This window comes from Pelophylax lessonae (assembly GCF_965119305.1).
Source record: "Pelophylax lessonae genome assembly, chromosome: 6".
In the NCBI taxonomy this organism is placed as follows: Eukaryota; Metazoa; Chordata; class Amphibia; order Anura; family Ranidae; genus Pelophylax; species Pelophylax lessonae.
The window spans coordinates 203,368,419-203,389,937 of record NC_138773.1 but is presented as its reverse complement, the minus strand read 5'-3'; the positions used below and the strand labels follow the sequence as shown (position 1 = coordinate 203,389,937).

At 36.3% G+C, this 21,519-nt stretch overlaps 2 protein-coding genes across 2 annotated transcripts; both read left to right on the top strand.

The window, feature by feature from the left end:
- Positions 1-1,311: 1,311 nt before the first annotated feature.
- LOC309558702 (gamma-crystallin-3-like) lies at positions 1,312-7,126 on the top strand (the record flags this gene model as incomplete). Its single annotated transcript, XM_082261758.1, has 4 exons — positions 1,312-1,423; positions 2,858-2,922; positions 6,461-6,709; positions 6,851-7,126. The coding sequence occupies 4 exons, from the start codon at positions 1,312-1,314 to the stop codon at positions 7,124-7,126; spliced, it is 702 nt and encodes a 233-aa protein (XP_082117884.1).
- A 6,090-nt stretch (positions 7,127-13,216) lies between these two features.
- Positions 13,217-19,035, top strand: LOC309558943 (gamma-crystallin 2-like; the record flags this gene model as incomplete). The annotated part of the gene is made up of 3 exons (XM_082262042.1): positions 13,217-13,265; positions 17,758-18,000; positions 18,760-19,035. The coding sequence occupies exons 1-3, from the start codon at positions 13,257-13,259 to the stop codon at positions 19,033-19,035; spliced, it is 528 nt and encodes a 175-aa protein (XP_082118168.1). The 5' UTR covers positions 13,217-13,256.
- Between the last annotated feature and the right edge of the window lie 2,484 nt (positions 19,036-21,519).

The following is a 21,519-nucleotide window of genomic DNA, read 5'->3' as shown; positions in this document are numbered from 1 at the left end:
TAGTTCCCTGACAGGTGTCCTTGACATAGGACGGTCCAAGAACATGTGGTAAAAGAAAAAAGTCAATAAAACGGCTAGCATTTTCTGTTAAATTGCCAATTCCTGAGATGATAGGGTGGCCAGGGGGAGAAAGTATATTTTTATGCATCTTGGGTAACGCATAGAATGTGGCTTCTCTAGGGAAAATTATATGTGTCTTGGTCTATTAAATTGGATTGAAAGGCTTGTCCGATTAAATCTTTATATTCGGCACTGTATCTAACTGTTTTAGAGAGATTGATTCTCCTGTACCAAGCTGTATTATTTAATATGTCCATACACATTTTCTCGTAGTATTCCCTGGTCATAAGGACAATATTGCCCCCCTTATCCAATGATTTGATAATCATGTCAGAATGATTTTGGAGATTGCGTATAGTTTGCTGTTGTTTAGGAGAGAGGTTACAGTGAGAAGGGGGTAACTGGCAGCGTTTGATCTTGCTGACACAGGTAGTTAGAAAGGCCCATATTTTGGGGTTGGTGGTTAGATCAGGGAACTGTATTTGGGTTTAAATTTTGTACCTGGTATACATGGTGAAGGTTGTGGTGTGGATGATAAGATTGTTTGAGTAGCATTGGAAGGGGAATTAGAGATATCGGGATCATTGTCCTCCAGTAGGAGGATTAGATCACGAAGTGCTCTAAACTCCTTCATAATGAAATTCTTTATACTTTCAGAAATTTGACGTTCTTGGGTAAGGCGAGTATTATTATGGTCAAAAATGTAACTGTATGTGAGATTTCTAGAAAAAAGATATAAATCTTTTATGGTATCATATTTGTCAAGTGGGGCTGTAGGACAAAAAGTAAGATCAAATTTGAGCACCTCGTGTTCCTCAACAGTGAGGTTGTAAGGAGTGAGGTTAATTACTGATAAATTTAAGTCGGGAGTGTGAGTGTCTGACTCAAAGGAAAATTGTGAAGTAGAAAGATTAAAGTGTGAATCCAAAGTGGTTTGTCTTTTCGCAGATGTAGGTGGTATTGTGGCAGCCAATGGTTGGGATCCTTGTTGTATTTGTATTGGGCCAATAGATGTATTAATGTTAGACCCAGGTTGGGTGTTGCTATTAAGTGGCTTGTCGCCATTAGTAGCTGAAGTGGGTTGTAACATTTGTAGAGCTTGGATCGCAATGTTCCCTAAATAGGGGTCTTGTGTGTTGGCTGCTGTCTCCCGTGAAGTGAGTAGTATCAGGTCGCTTTTTAAGGTGAGGTGTGTGATTGTCCCCACGTGGATTGCGTGTGTGCAAACCCACTTTGGATTTGGAACGTGTAATGATAGTGTTCGAGACTGATGACTGTTGTGAAGTGTTGGAAAAAGATGAGGAATCAGATTCCCACTCAGTGTCTCTATGGTCAGATGGTCTAGCTGTGTCAGGAGGGCCACGTGGGTGGCGAGGGCGACGAGAGCAGGGCGGCCCGTGCCAACAGTAAGCAAACCCTTCTGAAAAAGCTAGTTTGTCTTTTAAGAATTTCGTTTGTTTCTTGTTTATAATGTCTTTGTTTTTGTTACAAACTCCAGCAGCCTTCACAACCTGAAACATACTTCATTAGTAATACTGTAGAACAAAAACAGTTTTTTTATCTAAACTTCAGCTTTAATCTTAAGCTGACAAGGGGATGGAGAGAGAGCTGCGCGGATCTAAGTGCAGCATGTAGATTACAAGCAATTTATTGAAATAAAAACACTCACATAGTGAAGTACGGTACAGGCATGTGATAATGTGGGAAACGATGTGGTGGTGGAGTCCTGGAGGCAAGCATAGGTCCAGTGTCTCCCCGCGTTCTGGCCGACCTGCGGTGTCCGGGGCTCCAGGTTCAGGGAGGAGAGGAGGAAGGGCTGTTGTCACTGGTCGACTCAAGTGGCATCGATGGGCGCGTCCTGGCAGGGGTTCGGAGCATGCATGGTCCTTCATCAGGCCTGAGACACAGGACCTTTGCTTGCCACCAGGACTCCACCACCACAGCATGATCCACATTTTTATTTCAATAAATTGCTTGTAATTTACATGCTGCACTTAGATCGGCGCCGCTCTCACTCCCTCCCCTTGTCTACTTCACATACTCTGCAAGCTGGCTACAGACCTTCTAAGTGCATCCAGTGTGATTTGCACCAGCATTATGAATTCTGCTCTTTGAAAATTATTCTGAACTTTGTTTTAATACTGACTGTCACTTGGTGACATTTTTCTATTGATGTTACATTGTTCCCTTTTTGTTTAGTGATTGTTTTATCCCCTTAGTAACTAAAACTGTCACCTTTCATGGACCTAAACATTGGCTATACAAGGAAAATATTATTAAAATAGCCAGCAAAACATTTTCAGAAAAACACAAACATGACAGTTTTAACACATGGATGTTTATTGATCATGCATATGTTATAATAGCATATTGTAAAACTTCTTGAACTTTTTAGAGGTATTTTCAGGGGCAAATTTTTGCTTAGGGCAAATATTTTTTTTGTATATATTTGTTGTGTGCTATACCATTCCTTTGGCACTGAAACTCTGATAGATGTACACTAACAAATACATTTTTGTTTGTTATGAACCAAATTGTAAAACATGACAACAGCTGAAAAAGTAGCCATAGATCGTACTATGATCTGTATCAGAAGGCTTTGGGCTATCTGGCATGAACACCAGCCTGTCAGTACTAACCCTTAGAGGTCTATTTGTAAAACTTTAGTTACATTAAAGTGGCAAACATTCACGCAGCAGCAACGAAAATAGTTGTATTTTGTCTAATATTATTTTTTTCTATGATCATCACTGTCATCTAATGGCCATAATACTGCATTTTTTTTATGCTTTTTCAGAAAAATACCACAATATGGCAACTATATGGCATTTACAATCATTAGATCATATTAATATGCTTGCAGTAAATCATAATAAACAAAATACTGTGATTAATGCCTAAAGCTGAACTCCAGGTTTGATCTTTATTGCATACTTACATACTGACTTGGACCAAAATAAGTATGCATATTTCATACCTGAGGGGCTGCTGGGAAAGCAGACAATCTCTGTAGTAGTCAGTTCTACTACAGTAACAGCCACAATCTTGCAGGTCTTGTGCCATGATGTTACCACTCCTCCTTTGCACCTCATGCAATCAGAGAATGGATTGTATTTATATAAAAAATGCACAGCTTTCTGTAAATGGTGGTAGTGCCAAGCAAAAAAAATCCCTGTGGTCAGTGTGCAGAAGTGGAAATGCTTGGCACACTACTTGAAAGATCACAGTTATCACTATAGAAGGGGCCAACTAATACAGTCGTTTTCAGCTTTCCCAGCATCCCCCAGGTAGGAGATATGCATATGAAACTAGACCAATGGAAGTATGTATAACAGATCATATCTGGAGGTCAGCTTAAACTTAATATCAGGCCACTTTGTAAAATATTGTTGCTTATTAGTAAAAAGTAGTGAGTTATGTTGCCTATAGAAGGAGCTGACTAACTTTGGTTACTTTTAGGTAGTATAACTTTTAAACATGCACCAATATGTGTTTTTCAAATTTTGCCTGTCTGTAAATGCATGAAATCATGTATTTTAAATACAAAATTTTAGTTTTTAATTTTTTTTTCTAGGTAAAATTAACTGATGGAAATGTATTCAGATTAAAGAAATAATGTGTTTCTTTCTCACAAATAATGAAACCTGTAAATATGTAACCTGTATGTATCTGAACATAAATAATTTTGTATCAGGCAAAGTTAAATGCAAAGATAACGGATTCTCATTTGTGAAAGTGAACAACGTGTATTTGTCAAATAAGGCCACTTACCAAACCATGTAAAGCTCTGTTGAGTGCTTCTTTTGTAAGCATACATTAACAAAGGCAACACACAAAGAGAACGTAGTAGTGAATAAAGCTATAGTGTACATTTACCTTAGCAAACAGAAAATGTTGTTTCTTTAAAGCTCTGCTGAAGCCAGCAAATGGTCAATGTATATAAAGCACATATGATTCTCACTCACAAGCACCTAGCTCCAATAGAACAACGCTGTCCACCATGGGAAAGGTAAAACGGATTTTGGAAACATTCAAATTTTTTTTAACTGGATTGATTTAGCTTGAAATATGCCTCTAGAGTATATATATATATATACATTATAAACTAATATGATATAACACTGAATACATATTTTTATAAGCTTAAATATGACCCGTGTCCTAGGGTAGTCACACTTTAAAAAATTGTATAGAATTTTGGATTTTTCATCCACAATGTCAGCCATGATTTCTATTCTTTTCTAGCTAGTTATTTTCTGACTACCAAATTATTTAAACCCAAACAGAAATTAAAATGAGTTTCACCTGCCTCTGCAATAGTTTCTATCAATTTATTTAAGAAAAAAAAAAAAAAGGAAAATTATAATTTTAGACCAAGAAAGCATGGAAATTGTGAGTGGCAAAAAATCTTTAGTGCTCCATAATTGCTAAGTGTATGGTCAGCACTTGCATTTGTCTGCATTGGGAACAATATTCTAGAACTGGTACTTTTAAAACCTTCATGATGCCATATGTATAACAGCATTAGGCATAGACAGATAAAAATAAATTTGTTAATAAAAACAAAAAATACAGCATTGTGATAGTCATATGATATATGCTATGATATTATATGATATGATATGATATGATACAATATGATATGATATATGATCATAGTTCAATCATAGTGTTTAGTGCAAATGTAATAATTTGTCTTATACAAGAATGTAAACAGTTTTTTTTTAGTAAAATGGTGCAAAGAGATATGATGATCTGAATAATGTTATTTTTCCTTTGGACTTTGAAAACAGCCACAAATACAGGCACCATACAACTACACTCAGGGCATCCAGCAGCAAAGTGCTCTATAATCTTCCAAGGTCAGCTCTACCAAATTTACAGGTTTATTTCTGTGAAGAAGGGAGAAGCTAGTGAAAGAAAATGGAGGAAAAGATAACAAATAGAACAAGTTTTTTTTAACCCTTTTAATCTGGACTGTTTAGGAGTACCCACAGACAAATGATTGTTGAGTGATCCAGTTTATTTTTATGGAATACATTGGTCCTTGATCTAGCAGGCAATTTTTTATTTTTATTTTTGCAATCTCAGAGTATCTTCCAAGTTTTCCATAATCCCTAAACTCAGAGTAGTATGTTAAGCATCTACTTTATGGATATCAAATTAGCCCCAAAATGTTCTTTTGGTCATTTCTGTAGCTACATCTACAGGAGCAACTCCCTGTAGCACTTAGGTCTTTCACCCATTGAATAGCTATGTTTGTGACTAAACTAAAATTTGGTAAGTTGAATTTAGTTGATATTACCCCCAAACCATTTTTTTACTAATCTACTTTCAAGACCATTCATTTACAAATTTACTTTCAAAGTTGATATTTTAGAAATCAGGAGTTTTTATTAACTGATGAACAATATACTTTGTCTATGTATTCCAGATAATTGATTTAGGTGCTAACGACCAAAAAAATAAACCATATCACTAGTTTAATCATTTCATGGCTAGGGTTGTGGCAAAATATATTTTTTACAAACATCACTAAGACAAACACGATTTTTTTACAGTGTTTTATATTAGTGAAATCAGCATTAGCTCAAATACTATTAAATAATTCCTCCCATTGGAGCCTAATGATCTTACACCCATTACATATAACTTATAATGTATTTGAAAACTAGTGATTATAAAGTAGAATATGGCTATCTTTTTTTTAAATACAAACACTGCAGAAAAAAATGTTTGAAGCATTCATACTTTGAATTTTGTGTTACCTTTTGCATTATCCATATTTCATTTTATCCATATGTCATATTGCTTAATTTGTTCATCAGCATTAGTGGGAGGTGATAAAGGAGGTGCTACCATCAGTGATGTAATTTTTCAGTTTGCAGGAAGTTTTTTGTAGGTAACTTTTTAATTTTAGGAACAGGGTTTTTGATAGAGTGATGCTATCCCTATCATAATCCATCCCCTCTTCTTATTACCTGCTTTACTGAATGCAGCTGGCAATCAAATGACATGAGAAAACAAAGGGCAGGAATGGAAGGGGCCACAATGTTTTGTGTAGTAAAGGTCTCTGCCCATAATGTAATGCAAAATATGAGCTGACATATTCATTAGATGCAGCATGAGTATTTTACACAATTTAATGGCTGCAGAGAATCTATTGTTAGTAATAGAATATGCTTTACAATTGAAAAAAGGGACTATCAAAAAGCAAATATGGATCCCATAAATGTACAATATACAGTATATGTAATATATACACTTTAGCCACTATTTTTCAAATGTGTTGTATATCTCAACAGAAGGGCAACAATTGTTCAGCTGATCAAATTAATGAATGACATTGCACCCTAGGTAGAAAAATGACCCTGATTTTTACATTCTTTTTATTTTACAGATCATCTTCTATGAAGACAAGAACTTTCAGGGCCGCTCCTATGAGTGCAGCTCTGACTGCTCTGACCTGTCCTCCTATTTTAACCATTGCAACTCCATCCGTGTAGAGAATGGTAACTGGATTCTCTACGAGCAGTCTAACTACAAAGGATATCAGTACTACCTAAGGAGAGGGGACTATCCTGATTTCCAGCAGTGGATGGGCTTCAATGACTCTATCAGATCCTGCCATTTAACTACCCAAGTATGTGTAGTCCAGAACATAATTACATTATATGCTTGATAAAATGGTTTGATGTGATTTCCAGTTTTTATATTGCTTTAAATACTATCTAATGTCAATATATATTTTCTCAGCAAAACTGAACTTTTTATTTTCCTTTTTTTACAGCATCGTGGTCCATTCATCATTAAAGTTTATGAGAAAGAAGATTTCAAAGGTCAGATGATGGAGTTCACAGAAGACTGTCAATGTGTTTATGAAAAGTTCCGTTATCATGATATTCACTCCTGTAATGTCCTTGATGGTCACTGGATGTTCTATGAGGAGCCCAACTATAAGGGACGTCAGTATTACCTGAAACCTGGAGAGTACAGAAGATTCACTAATTGGGGAGCCAACAGCTCCAGGGTTGGGTCTTTCAAGCGTGTCCAGCAACTTTACTAAACAATACATGGCAGATGATTTGCTCTGAAACTCTTCATTAAATTTCTCTGGTAGAAATCAAAACATGCCTTTTGTCTTTTTTTTTCCATTATTAAAGAAGTCCTAAAGAATTAGCCAAGATCAAATTTCAATAATCTTTTAAAATGTATGATCATGTCACTCCCACTTTGGTCAAACAGGGCAAAGTGACAATGTCTGCAGACAGCTCTCCCCCAGACTTTCATATTTAACAGGCCACCCTTTCTTACCGCCTTCCCACTACAGCATCCCACCCTGTCTAAGTTCCAGTGTTCTGCATACCTGGGGGATTCATTATTGAGGGTTCCTGCAGTGCAGGAAAGCAGTATGATAGTGTGGCTTGGCAGGTATAACTACTTGGGGGTGGGCCCCCTACAGACACTTTTACTTTGAGCAAATTGACAATATCTTTAAAAAAATCTACAACATGTTATTCAAAGATTTGCATTTCCTGGGCACTGTTGTATAGCACTGTTTTATAGCAAAAATAAATGACTAAACAACTCAGCATATATCAAAAGGTCTAAGTTCTTAAATTTGGGAAGCTCTATTTTTTTTCCACTGTCGTTGCAACTAACATAATAAAAAAGAGTTTCTAACACCTTCTTTCCACTCTAGCCACATTTAAAGCATTGTATAAGAGCTGTCATCATCCAATAACTGAGATTAGACATTGTCAGCCAATCAGCCCCTGTATGATGATGGCACAAGTGGTCACCAACCAAGCCTAGATCTAAAGCTTGCCCTAGACAGTGCGTGGCTGTCCTTGCCCAACAGAAGTTGATCATTTGATTGACTTCAGTCAAAGGAAAATGTTGTAAAACATTTCTCAATCATCAGTTGTAGCAAATAGGCTGCAGCTGCCAATCAGTGCATCCTGACAGCAGCGGCAGCCACTCTCAACAGCCACTTTCAGAATACAATGTTCCAGCGGGGGGAATCATTTGTGTGGATGGAAGAAACTGTTTCTTTTTATTCAGCCCCCAAGCCTGGGGAAGATGTTAGGTGAGTATAAGAAGCTCCCTTCTTGCACGTTAGGTATAGAGGTACTAATGCTGTGGGGAAGTTGAAAAATAGGCAGACAGCTCTAATGAATAGATTGATTTACAGGGAAACTATACTGCAGGGGTGTCAAACTCAATTTCATTGTGGACCGCATCATTATGGTTGTCCTCAAAGGGCTGATTGTATCTGCAAGACTATATAAATGTATGCAGGGCTTTTTCTCTCAAAGAATAGGTAAAAATAGAGAGAATAGAAACTCAACCACATCCCCCACCGAATGATGGGTGTGGCCAAATTGCACTGTGGGAGGATCTTAAAGGAGCAATGAATATCAGGAGTGAGTTATGTGCAGAGTTCAGTGAAGTTCTATGTACAGAGTAAAGAGTTCAGGGGGGCACTACATACAGAGTGCAGGGTTCATGGGTGCACTGTGTACAGAGTGCAGTGTTAAGGAGTGCGCTACATATAGAGTGCAGGGTTTAGGGGTTTGCTATGCACAGTGCTCACAAATCAGCTCTCTTTCACAGGCTGTTCACATCTCACTTTCACTCCAGCCCCTGGGTGCAAGGGCCAGATTCATCCCACGGGCCTTGTGTTTGGCACATGTACTATACTGGTTTGGAGTCAATATTATGTATACTTTTTAAACTGATGTGTTATATTTTATGTATATAACAATTGCTTTACAAACATTCAATTAAATGACAAATGATCCTAGAACAGGAACAAACAAACAAACATCCAATAACATGAAAAATTATCCTATAACAGGACCTATTATTTTATTACATGATTCAGCAGTAGCTATCTCCTTTCGTGTAAGCTGTATCTCACTGGAAGCTCAGAAGAAGCCATCTGATATGAGATCGGCCACTGTTCTGATTTATTCACTTGTGTTTCTAAACTTTAGCTTGAGCTATTGAGTTCTGTAAACAACAAGCTTTTTACAACATTGTAGAGGAAAACATAAAAAGTAGTCCGTAGCTCCACCTGGTGGCTCAAAAATAGAATTACAAATATTAATATGCAATATTTCATGTTAACCTGGCAAACAAGAAAAAAAATGAAAATATGTGCAAAGCCAATATTATGTTGCCTGTAATTTACTTTAACCTGAGCCCTGTACAATCTACTGTAGACATCCAGATAGCACCAGATAACATATGGGGCAAGTGGATCTGCTTTTTCACATACGCACTCTGCCACACATTCTCTCTCTCTTTATCTCTTTCTCTCTCTCTCTCTCTCTCCCTCTCTCTCTCTCTCTCTCTCTCTCTCTCTCTCTCTCTCAATCCCTCCTTGATGTATTAACAAATTGATTTCATTTTGCAGTGCAGGTATTAATCCAATCAGTGATTCAGAATAACTTTTTTATTGTAGAACATCCTACATTGTATACAAGGTGTCAATGAGCCTGTAGTAGTTGTGCTTGAGATTATCTGTCTAATAGGGATGATTGAATGGTTCAGGTCAACCATCAGTTCGACCCGAACATTGGCTGTTCGAGGTTCGGCCGAATTCCGAACTTTTTCCTGAAAAAGTTCGGAATTCGGCAACCAGAACCGACCAAAATGCAATGGTACAGGAAATGGGCTTTAAAAGCCAGTGATTGGACCAGAACCATCAGTAAAAGCCAATTGAGGGGGCAGGAGAATTCTAGGAATGTGATTGGAGTGACTAGGGGGTCCATAGGCCAATCATTAGTGAATACGCCCCCCAGTATATAAGATAGCCCCCGCCAAATTCCTAGCATTGTAACACAGGGACATGGAAGAGAGTGGCAGCAGTTCTGTGACTTCTGCTACAAAGTGTCATTTAGCAATTTTTAGTGTGAGGAAAGGGATATCTAGTGTAGTTAGGGTGCTATTTTCCACTATAGTTAGTTTTAATAATCTAGTTTCTGCAGGGAAAGTTTTAAGTGTAAGGGGACCGTAGTGTAGTGTAGGGTTAACTGACTCTGACTGCTATGGCAGGGTGACAAAACCCTTCCATGTCAGGGTGACCGCTATAGAGAAAAGATCGTTTCTCTTAGGTCACTTTCAGAGCAGGGATATGGCTTCTCGTCGGTCAGCCTGCTTTTTGCAGCTTATAGGGCTTTTTTGAGGAGATGTTTGGAGTCAGGCATGACATCTGAACATCTGTGTAGGGGTATATATACATACACCCATGTCTGTATATATATACACATACACATATATAGGTGTGAAAGGAGCAGAACACTATACTTGCGCTAATGAAATAATGAACACCAATATGTCTCCGCTCCTAACACACCTATATATGTGTATGTGTAAAATACATATAAGTGTGTGTGTATATATACCCCTATACAGAAGTTCAGATGTTTTGCCTGTCTCCAAAGACCCACAAAAAATGCCCAAAAAAAACGCCTGCAACAACACACCTGGGCGTATTTTTTTTAGCGCAGGCATTTTTTTGGGCATTTTTTGTGGTGTCTTTGGAGGCAGGCAAAACATCTGAGTAGCAGAACACCATACTTGCGCTAATGAAATAATAACACCAATAGGTCTCCACTCCTATCACACCTATATATGTGTATGTGTTATATATACATATAAGTGTGTGTGTATATATACCCCTATAGAGAAGTTCAGATGTTTTGCCTGCCTCCAAAGACCCATAAAAAATGCCCAAAAAAAACGCCTGCGCCAAAAAAAATGCCCAGGTGTGTTATTGCAGGGGGTTTTTTTGGGGCATTTCTTTGGGGGCAGGCAAAACATCTGAACTTCTGTATAGGGGTATATATACACACACACTTATTTGTATTTTACACATACACATATATAGGTGTGTTAGGAGCGGAGACCTATTTGTGTTAATTATTTCATTAGCGCAAGTATAGTGTTCTGCTACTTTCACACCTATATATGTGTATATATACATATAAGTGCGTGTGTATATATACCCCTATAGAGAAGTTCAGATGTTTTGCCTGCCTCCAAAGACCCCATAAAAAATGCCCAAAAAAAACACCTGAGCCAAAAAAAACGCCCAGGTGTGTTATTGCAGGGGGGGGGGGTTTTGGGCATTTTTTTGGGGTCTTTGGAGGCAGGCAAAGCATCTGAACTTCTCTATAGGGGTATATATACACACACACTTATATGTATCTATACACATACACATATATAGGTGTGATAGGAGCGGAGACCTATTGGTGTTCATTATTTCATTAGCACAAGCATAGTGTTCTGCTATTTTCACACCTATATATGTGTATGTGTATATATACAGACATGGGTGTATGTATATATACCCCTACACAGAAGTTCAGATGTTTTGCCTGCCTCCAAAGTCCCCCAAAAAATGCCCAAAAAAACGCTTGCTACAAAAGTGGCAAGGTGTGAAAATAGCGGAGCCATATCCCTGTTCTATAAGTGACCTAATACAAACAATCTTTTTTTTTTCTGGTTCTGGACATGCTACAGAGCTGAAACTTCACAGGTACACGTTTTAGACCCCCCAGACACTAAATCAAAAGACATTTTTTTTTTATTATTTTTATTTTTTTTTTTAATTTTTTCAATAATTGGCTCTCTATCAAAAATGACAATTTTTAAGAACTTTTTTTGTGTGATTAATGGTCCCTGGGGCATGACCCAGAACCCTAGTCACTTTTTAGGGGCATTTATTGGGGTTTAGGGCTTCAAAATGGTGTTTTTTGATTACCGAAGTTCGGGTCCCATTGATTTCAATGGGGTTCTGAAATCCGGGCCGAACTTTCGGGAAGTTCGGATGTTCTGGCCGAACCGAACTTTTGAAAAGTTTGATCATCCCTACTGTCTAATAGGCTAACAAACCCAGTATATATAACCCTGTAAAAAAAATAAAGGACTAAGTGGTATTATACGTGTAGGACCCTTTTTCTCATTTGAGGTCCATATAAATATAAAACCAACCATACCCTATTTCCCCAACAAGATTATTATGCATTAACATATGTAATACATTTTTCTACTATTTTTCAATTTTCTACCAGTAACATGTTTGCTGTGTATTATTCTAAATTATTTTTAGATTTTTATTTTAAATGTTAACAATTTTTCACTATACTCTGTCTTTTTGATTTACTATTGTACATAAAGGCTACAGAAAGCACATCTGTCTCAACATCATTGCATGTCATGCACAGTGAAGCTCACAGCAGCTTGAAAAGAAAAGCAATGCATGTAGAAAAATGTGGCCCTTCTTCTACGTAGAAAATGATAAATCATAAAACATGTTCAAATAATTACTTAATTTAAACAAATATTCTTAGGAGTCTTAATAAGAAAATAAGTTATTGCAAGGGATCCACTTGCAAATTGCTAAAAGGTTGAATTTGTCACTATTGGTTCTAAAGCTTGAAATCAGAAGCAATGTCACTCTATAACCCAACTAATGGGAAGAGCTGTTAAGATGTTGGCTTTGACGGTGGAAGGTGTGGGGTCCAAAAGGGGTTGGGTATTCCTAGTTTCCTCAGTTACATCTGTCCTAATCATTGTAACTTGTAGCAAAACACCCTGCAGATTAAAATTTTATTATGGGGGTCTTGACACAAAACATTCTTTAATATGAATATGAAAAATTCAACTTTTGTTGCAAATCTCGATCAACAGGAAAGGTCCCACTAGCCAGTTGTTTGCATATTAAAACATTTTTTAAAAAAGAAGCTGCTTCACTTTTTTTTTTAGGATCTGCAAAGTGGTCAATAGTGGGGTACAAAGCAGGAAGACCCCCACAGATCCATATGAGGGGATAGACTGAAAATAGAAAAAAAAAATTGTTTTTATATTACCAGTTTAAAGTATATAAAACAAATGTAATTTTACTCTCTATTGGCTGTTTTATTTAATCTACATTGTTTAACTGTTAGTCATGTGATAGAAAACCATCAGCGACGCCAAGAATCTAGGGACAAAAGCTTACTACAGTGTTATACAAAGATAAAGCATTCTGGATAAAAAGATTAAATAAACTGGCTAATACTTTTTCCAGAAACAAGAGAGAAAATCCTTTGTTTTACATTTGCTGATCAAGCAATGAACAGCTTTATATAGTAGCTAGTATCTAACGTAACACAGATCACTGATCCTTCCATACAGTGAAAATGGGAAAGGTAAGAGCTGATATATTTTTAGATAAAAATTGTAATCCTTTATATGTACAATAATTTTCCTTGTAATATTTAGGCAATACACAAAATAAAGCCTAAATATTAAAACAAACATAGTATAGCTATTAAATTTTTTTTATTATTATTTCTTGCATCATAAATCTATTGGTTATAGACATGTTCATATGTCTATAGACATATTAAATTACCATTTAAGATATTCAATTGAAAAAGATTTGTTAGCCTTTTAAAACTCTCATCATTACACTCTTTGGTGGCATACATTTCACATTTAATAATAGACATTTCACATTAGATATTTACAGTTCTTGTATTCATTATGAGAGATGAAATATGGAGCTTGTGAACATTTCGATGTATCTCATCATCCTTCAGCACTGATGTGAAGAGCCTTGAGTAGAATGTCCATGACTAACCATAGATAACTTTCCAGCTAGATTTGTTAAGAATAAATATTATTATTATTATTATACAGGATGTATATAGCGCCAACAGTTTGCGCAGCACTTAACAAAATTAAGGCAGACATTACAGTTACATTACATCTTGGTACAAAAGAAATCAGAGGGGCCTGCTCATTAGAGCTTACAATCGAAGAGGGAGGGGCAATTGATACAAAAGGTAATAGCTGTGGGGGTTGAGCTGATTGGATGCAGCTACTATTTGTCTGAAAAGGTTCCATCTGATTCCTTCGAATTTTCAATTGAAGGATGCCAGGTGGGAGGAGACTAACACGTCTACCCACTTATCAAATTTGATCTGGTTCATCAGGAACTGATTAAAATTTGCAAAATGTTTTGACAGCTTAACTCTCACTCCTTGTTTTGGTGACAAGTCTAAAATTGTGGATTTCCCATCACTGTCTGCATTGTGGCATTGTCAAGAGGACATAGAAAAGGGGTAAATCCACCTAGATGGGAAGGAGACCCTAATAAAAATTTGAAAGAGATTCCAGGTAACTAACAGCAGATATATATACAATATAAGCAAACATATTGACAATCTACAGAGAACATTCACTTATTGCAAATCTGCCTGATCTGTGATAGTTGCTGATAAGGTGAATCCTTCCATGTATCAATAAATGTTAATCTGTCATGGTAAATTATAGCAGTTTTAAAAGCAATTTCGATCTTTCAGTGGCAGCAGCTATTGTTTTAATCCTGGGCAGCATACTAGATACTGGGAAGTCATCTTGATCGTATTCAGCTATACAGACACGGCTGCCCAGGTGCCAGGGAGTCAGAAAATTGACATTTCCTCTAGATGTTGAAAAAAACAGCTGTGCTCATTTATGTTACATATAAATTGGCTAATTACAAACCCTACATACAAATTTAAGAAGTCAAGAGCTAAACAAATATGTTTTATGGCAAATATACCTATTATCAGGTATATTTATTAATGTTTTACTATTTTTTAACCCAGAATTTAGACAATTTTTTACCAAGATTGTGTGAATCTTGGGTAAAAGTTGTGTGGATCCAGGATAAATATATTGATAAAAAAGACCCACATGAAAAAGTACAGCACCAGACTATGGTTGTAACTCTCTTTCGCAGGTTTCTGGTAACATTTTTGTAAAGTAATAATGGAGAATATGGATTGCTTGCTGTGTTCAAAAGTGTACTAATACATTTATAAACTTAGAATACAGAAAACCAATGTATATTATTTACACCCAGCTATTGTTGTTACACACACACACACACACACTCCCCTACTCACTAAGCACGGACAGATGTGACCATATGCAGTCATCATTATATTTGAACACTAGCAGCTCTGACAATACATGAATTTAAATTGTAGTCATATATTTGAAGTATTATTTTTAGGTGGCATTGACCTTTCATTTTTAACAGATAATAGAGAAAATGACAGGTAGAATCCAACTGATTACTATTAAGTAGTTTTTCATTAATTAAAGCAACTGTCTTGTGTTAAACAAAAAACATCTAGTTTTTCCATGCAATACAACACTGTGAATATTAACCTCTCTGTTAGGGTTTCTCCCACTAACCATAGAGTAGGGACGTAGGGAGCTGTTGTAGAAACCACTGAGCACAGTGGGGTTGCAGGCATACACCTCTCTTGGAAATATTGAGTGCTAAAGAATTTATGGATGTTTTATCACTTGTAGACAGCTGAATTTCCACTTACCACACACTAGAGAGATAAATATTAACATTTTCTATTGCTGGAAGCAATTCTTCAGATATTTTTGGGGGGAAAAGCGGAGTTGCTTTAAGTCTCTATTTTATAAGTCACTACTACAATATATTTAAATAAGTGAGGTACTGAACACCCCTACACTTACACAGAGGATTTTAACCATATATCCATAAGTGTATGTCTGGCATCATCAGGGGTCACATGATCACGTACGTCACCTCAGCATGACTTATATACATAATTGTTGCATGATGGTCCAATCTGATTTATTCTTTCAGGACCAATCGGCGCTGGTATATGCGAAATAGCCATACAGACTTCTCACATATGCCACTAATTTAATTCTGGCATATTTATTGAATTAGGCTTATACTCAGCCTAAGACCTCTAGTGGTAATTTGTGGTGTTACACCCAAATAGGTTCCCATTTATTACAATAGACAACCAACTGGTTAATTAAACCTAAGGCCAAAATGTGTTGTATATTGGCGTATTACCACACAGTACCAAACCATCCCCTAGAAATTGATCTGACTGGACCATTTACCATAAATGTATTATTATGTACAATAAATGCAATTTATAGACCATTATAAATAAAACTAAATGGATAAAAAAAAATATAAACTAAAAAATCACTAAATCGAAATGAAGCAATTTAGATCAATGTCTATATTCATACCCATTGACTATACTGTATTCATCTCAAAAATCCATTTTGTTTCATTTTTTGACACCTTCTGGGTCATATTTCCCTCCCCCCCAATGTTGCTCAATCCTATCTATGCCACAGAAAACCATAAGTCTAGGGTCTCTATTATGATGAGTCCTAAAATTATTGGTCAAACTATGTTTTGGAAAACCCTTCTTTATGTTGTTTACATGCTCACTCATCCTGGTCCCTACTTTCCTAGTGGTACGACCAATGTACTGTAACCCACATGGACGGGTAATCAGGTAAGTTACATGAGTGGACTGGCAAGTGATACATTTCTTTATCTTATAGGTTTTCCCTGTGCTACTGGACACAAAATGAAGTTACCTTCCTAGCTTTATTTTTCACGGTCCTACATGCCTTACATTTTTTGCAATTAAAAAATCTTGTCTAGTCCAAAGAAGTAACTTTTTTCATTGGTGGATCAGGAATATTAGGAGCTAAACTGTTTCTCAGATTATTGGCCCTACGATATATGAATTGTGGATTTTTTGGTAAGACACTATTCAGGGTTTTGTCTCTCAGCAAAATAGGTCAGTGTTTATGAATAATGTGTTCAAATGGTTTGTAATCTCAATTGAAATTAGTAAGAAAGGCCGCTTGTCTTATATTATTCGCCCTTTTAGACTTATTGACTAGCAGTTCCATTATATTCATACTTCTGACCTTATTGTGTTTGGACACCAAGGTGTTGAGGTCATAGCCCTTTTCTTTGGACCTATTCACTATTATATTCGATGGTTCAATATATTCCTCTACGTGTTTACAATTTTGCCTAATACACATTAATTGGCCTTTAGGTATACCCTCCAGCCATTTTGGGTGATGGCAGCTAGCAGTTGGAATATAACTATTCCTATCGGTCTCCTTGAAAAATATCTTTGTATCGATAGAGCCATCATTTTTTGACTAAAACCAAATCAAGGAAGTTTACTGTATGTCGTCCCAATTTACTGTAAAACTTGAGACCATATGTTTTGTTATTGATCCTTTCTATGAAACGGATCAGACTCTCCTCCGTCTCATTCCACAGAATTCTAAGATCATTAATAAATCTTTTTCAACAATATATTTTCAGCACTGGGCGCATATTTTGCGCCCATTGCTACGCCCTTTATTTGTTTATAGTAGGAGCCATTGTACCAAAAATAGTTGTTGGTCATGACCAACTCTAGGGCTTGTACCAAAAAATATTTTTGTTTGGTCCTAAGGCCAGATTTGGAATCCAAAGCACTTTTAGTAGTTGCTGACACATTCTGCTGACCTAGACTAGTGTACAATGACTCTACGTCAATATTGACCAATAGAGTATTGTCACTAATAGCTATTTTCTCAAGTAAGTTGATGAGATTCTTGCTATCCCATAGGTAGGAGCAGTATATAATAAGTTGATCGTGATGGTCTTTTTATCCTTGCTAACTATACTAGCATAAAAACCGCGGAAAGAGCAGAAAACAGAGGACTGAAGAAGCATGTAACAGTTGACTTTTTAATATATTTGGCCTTGAAAAGATGTGCTGTAGTAACCCACAACTGGAAAAACATACTTTATATATACATCTCACAAAGTTTGCTTTTACACAGATCACCTTCTATGAAGACAAGAACTTCAAGGGCCGCTCCTATGAGTGTAGCAGCGACAATAATGACCTGCACTCTCATGTGAGCCGCTGCAACTCTATCAAAGTTGACAATGGCTCTTGGATGATTTACGAGCAGGCTAACAACAAAGGTCATCAATATTTTCTCAAAAAAGGAGAATATCCTGACTATCAACACTGGATGGGATTCAATGATACCATCAGTTCTTGTCACATGATTCCACTGGTCAGTATTAAATATTTTTCCCTACTTTGATGTGAGATAAAAAAAAAATAAAATAAAAGATATATATATATATATATATATATATATTAGTCTGCAAGTCATCATGTAATAATGTTGGGCAGAATGTATACATTATTGTAAATGTACAGCTGGTGTGATTTGCAGTATTTAGAGCAATGTAGAGTATACATGTTTTTTAATTTTGAATAGGGTAGGGAGTGGTTAAAACTCCTTCATTTTCTGTCCTGTAGACACAAAAGTGAACGATAAACTCTTTAAAGTGAAGATAAGTTCCCTTTTAGACAGCTGTCACCAGGACAAGTGTTGTTATTATATGATTTTCCCTCTATTTCTGCTCTGGTGACAGTTTAATATTTTGGATTTTAGCTTGATTTAAGTCCCAATGACTATAGTTACAAGGAAAAGAATACAATGTATATCTCCCCAGCAGGGGCACAGAGAGCAGGAAAAGCCTGTTCTAAACCCCAAAACTTAAAAAAAGATGTTTTGGCTTTAAATGTATTACATTTTTCTGACAAAGCAAATTATTATAGTTTGCTTTAAAGCCAAACTATATAGTTGTAATTTAGGGTGATGAAAAAAAAAAAGCAAATGTCTTGTGACATTTAGCCATTTCTGCATATAACCATGATGAGTGGCTAAATGCAGTTATTTTTTGCTGTTTATGGTTCTATTTAAAAGTCATCTTCAATGTTTATTCACCACATTCTGAAATTGTATTTTAATATACCTCTACAGCATACAGGATCTTTTTTGATCAAACTTTATGAAAAGGAAGATTTCAGGGGACAAATGGTGGAAATCGCAGAAGATCGTCCACATATCTATCAAGATTTCAACTATCGTGAAATCCATTCTTGCAATGTTATTGAAGGCCATTGGATTTTCTATGAGGAACCCAACTACAAAGGACGTCAGTATTATCTGAGACCTGGAGAGTACAGGAGCTTTAGTGATTGGGGAGCAGTAAACGCAAGAGTTGGATCCATAAGAAGAGCACAAGATTTTTATTAAATTTTAAAATAATGTATCACTGTATATCTCCATAAAAATCTAAATGCAATTGCAATAAACCTTCTCTAAATCTTTTCATGCCTTTAAGGAAAAATCACTGTGTTGTATATCTTTGCTATAAGAGTGCTTAGGAGTAGTGGGAATTCACAACATTTCCAAATTAAGGTTTAAAGTTTTCCTAAAGTGAACCTGAACTCAAAAAATAAATATTTTCTATGTTGTAAGGGAATATTTAGGAGTATCAACCTTGCCTTAGCAAGAAAGATCACATTTTGTCATGTATTCCTCCTGAAAAAAAACAGTGCACTCAACTGGCAAGTGAGTCTAACCAAGAACTGATTTGTATATGCTCTCATAGATGTACAGTATATCTTCAGTGTTAAACTAAGGCACTGCTGCCTTTGACTGCTAGTCTCAGAAGAATTAGAGGGAGACTTGGTGATGTCACTACTGTGTGTCCCATTGTTCTTCTTATTCTGGAGGTTCTGGCATGAGGAAGCAAAGATCTGCCTCTACCAAAATGACTGCCTCTACACAAAGACACAATGTAGAATAAGACATAGTAATTCAGTTATGAGTAAAAGATCAGCTGCAGAGAGACCACATGTGACTAGACCTTTGCACCCAGTCTGAAAAAACATCCTGTCTGAAAAAAACATCCTGTCTGAAAAAAAATCTGAATATGAAAATATGCAAATACACATAAAAATATAAAGTCTCGGGGTGTATGTAAATTATTTATATAAAAATATTTTCAGAGACATTTGCAAAGAAGAATATTTACTGGTACTAGAACTACATGAGGGTGCGCTTCCCTACGCACTAAAACTTAACCTTTAATATAAATCATAAAGGGTATGTAAATAACCATTACAGGTATCTCTATAGGGTGAGGTCAGTGCAACTATATATGAACCAAAGTTCTATGTCTTTGTGGTAGTATTTAAATGCACCAAGGTAATTGGTGAAACTTCTATTGATATATACATATCGAAAATATAAGGGTTATTATATCCTCTTATATTCAATCTAAAGGCTCCAGGCTATTTAGAGGATATATAAACTCAAGGTCTACTCACCAACACCAACACCAACCGGTATAAAGGCATGGATGTACATCTGTCTCTCCTCCCATCTATCAGCCACACATAAACATGAGATGAACAAGAAAAAGAGACTGTATACTAGTAAATACTGTCTAGCTGAAGATATGGGCTATCTGTTATCTGCCCTATGAAAATAGCTTTCTCTCAGATATGTAATATGGGTATACTCATCCATGTGGACACAAACCATCACTAATGGACAAGCCCCATATATCATCATATCCACAAAAAATAAATCTCTACTAATCAAGACTGCATTGACACAAGACATACCTCACCCCACAAAATGAAATGGGGAGGACATTCTTTTTTTTTTTTTTAGATAAGTGGCTTTTTGGTGCTTAGGGAAGCACGCTTTTGTCTAGTTCTAGTTCAATGTGGCCACATTTAAGTGTTATCAATATCACAGGCTTATGTATAGTTGTCATATTTAATGGTATCGTAGTTATCACATGCTCTGAAAACTCACTATTATTTCCTCATCCTTATCAGTAATATTTCTTCAAAGTGGACTAGTCAAGATGTGGACTAGTCAAGCTATGGAGATTCAAATATTTACACACGCTTAATAAGCAATAAATGAACCTTAACACAAGCCATCACTGGCTTCTGTAGTTACAGCCGTATTAGAGCAATGCATCCCCAAATTCTCAGCAGAAGCTTCCCATTTCCTAGATTTTTGACATACAGTAGAGTAACATAAAACAAGGGGATATCCAGGGACATTTCAGGAATAAAACTTTTTTTTCTAGTTAGAGGGAAGGTTTAGAACCTGTGTCAGATTTATATTGCTGTATGTGTCCTCAAAAGGATGATTTCTTCTGACTTCCTGTCAAGGTGATTGGCAGGAAGGTCAAGGTGAACAGGAAGATGAATTCTCACCTACAGGAACACAGGCTGCATTTAAAATCTGGTGAATGTTCCCACCCTTCTCTGCTCTATCCAAACTATAAAGAAAAAGTAGATTTGGCTGTAGTTGAGTAATGTCTCCAAATTTGCTAAGTGAAAATGTGTAGTAACTTATGACCCATTTTCCCTGACCTACTAAAAATGCTTCTTTCCTTGCTTTGATGCTGAATCACAAATGTCATTTCATTTTGAGTATCTGACCCAAAACATGTATGCAGAACAACAAAGTCAAAGTCAATGCAATAAAACCCTCAGTGGTTTTTAGTTTAACACATTGAGCACAATAAAATAAATATTCCCCAATAAACTATTTATTAAAATTCCTACCCCAATGCTTGCAGTTTACAAATTTCAATGCTGCTAATTTCAGCTCTCCCCGTGCTACTTCCCTGAACTGCTGGTCTTCACAGGAAAGAGTTAAGAGTCTCCAGCCAGTCTATTCGATTGGAGGAGTGAGAGGGAAGGAAGA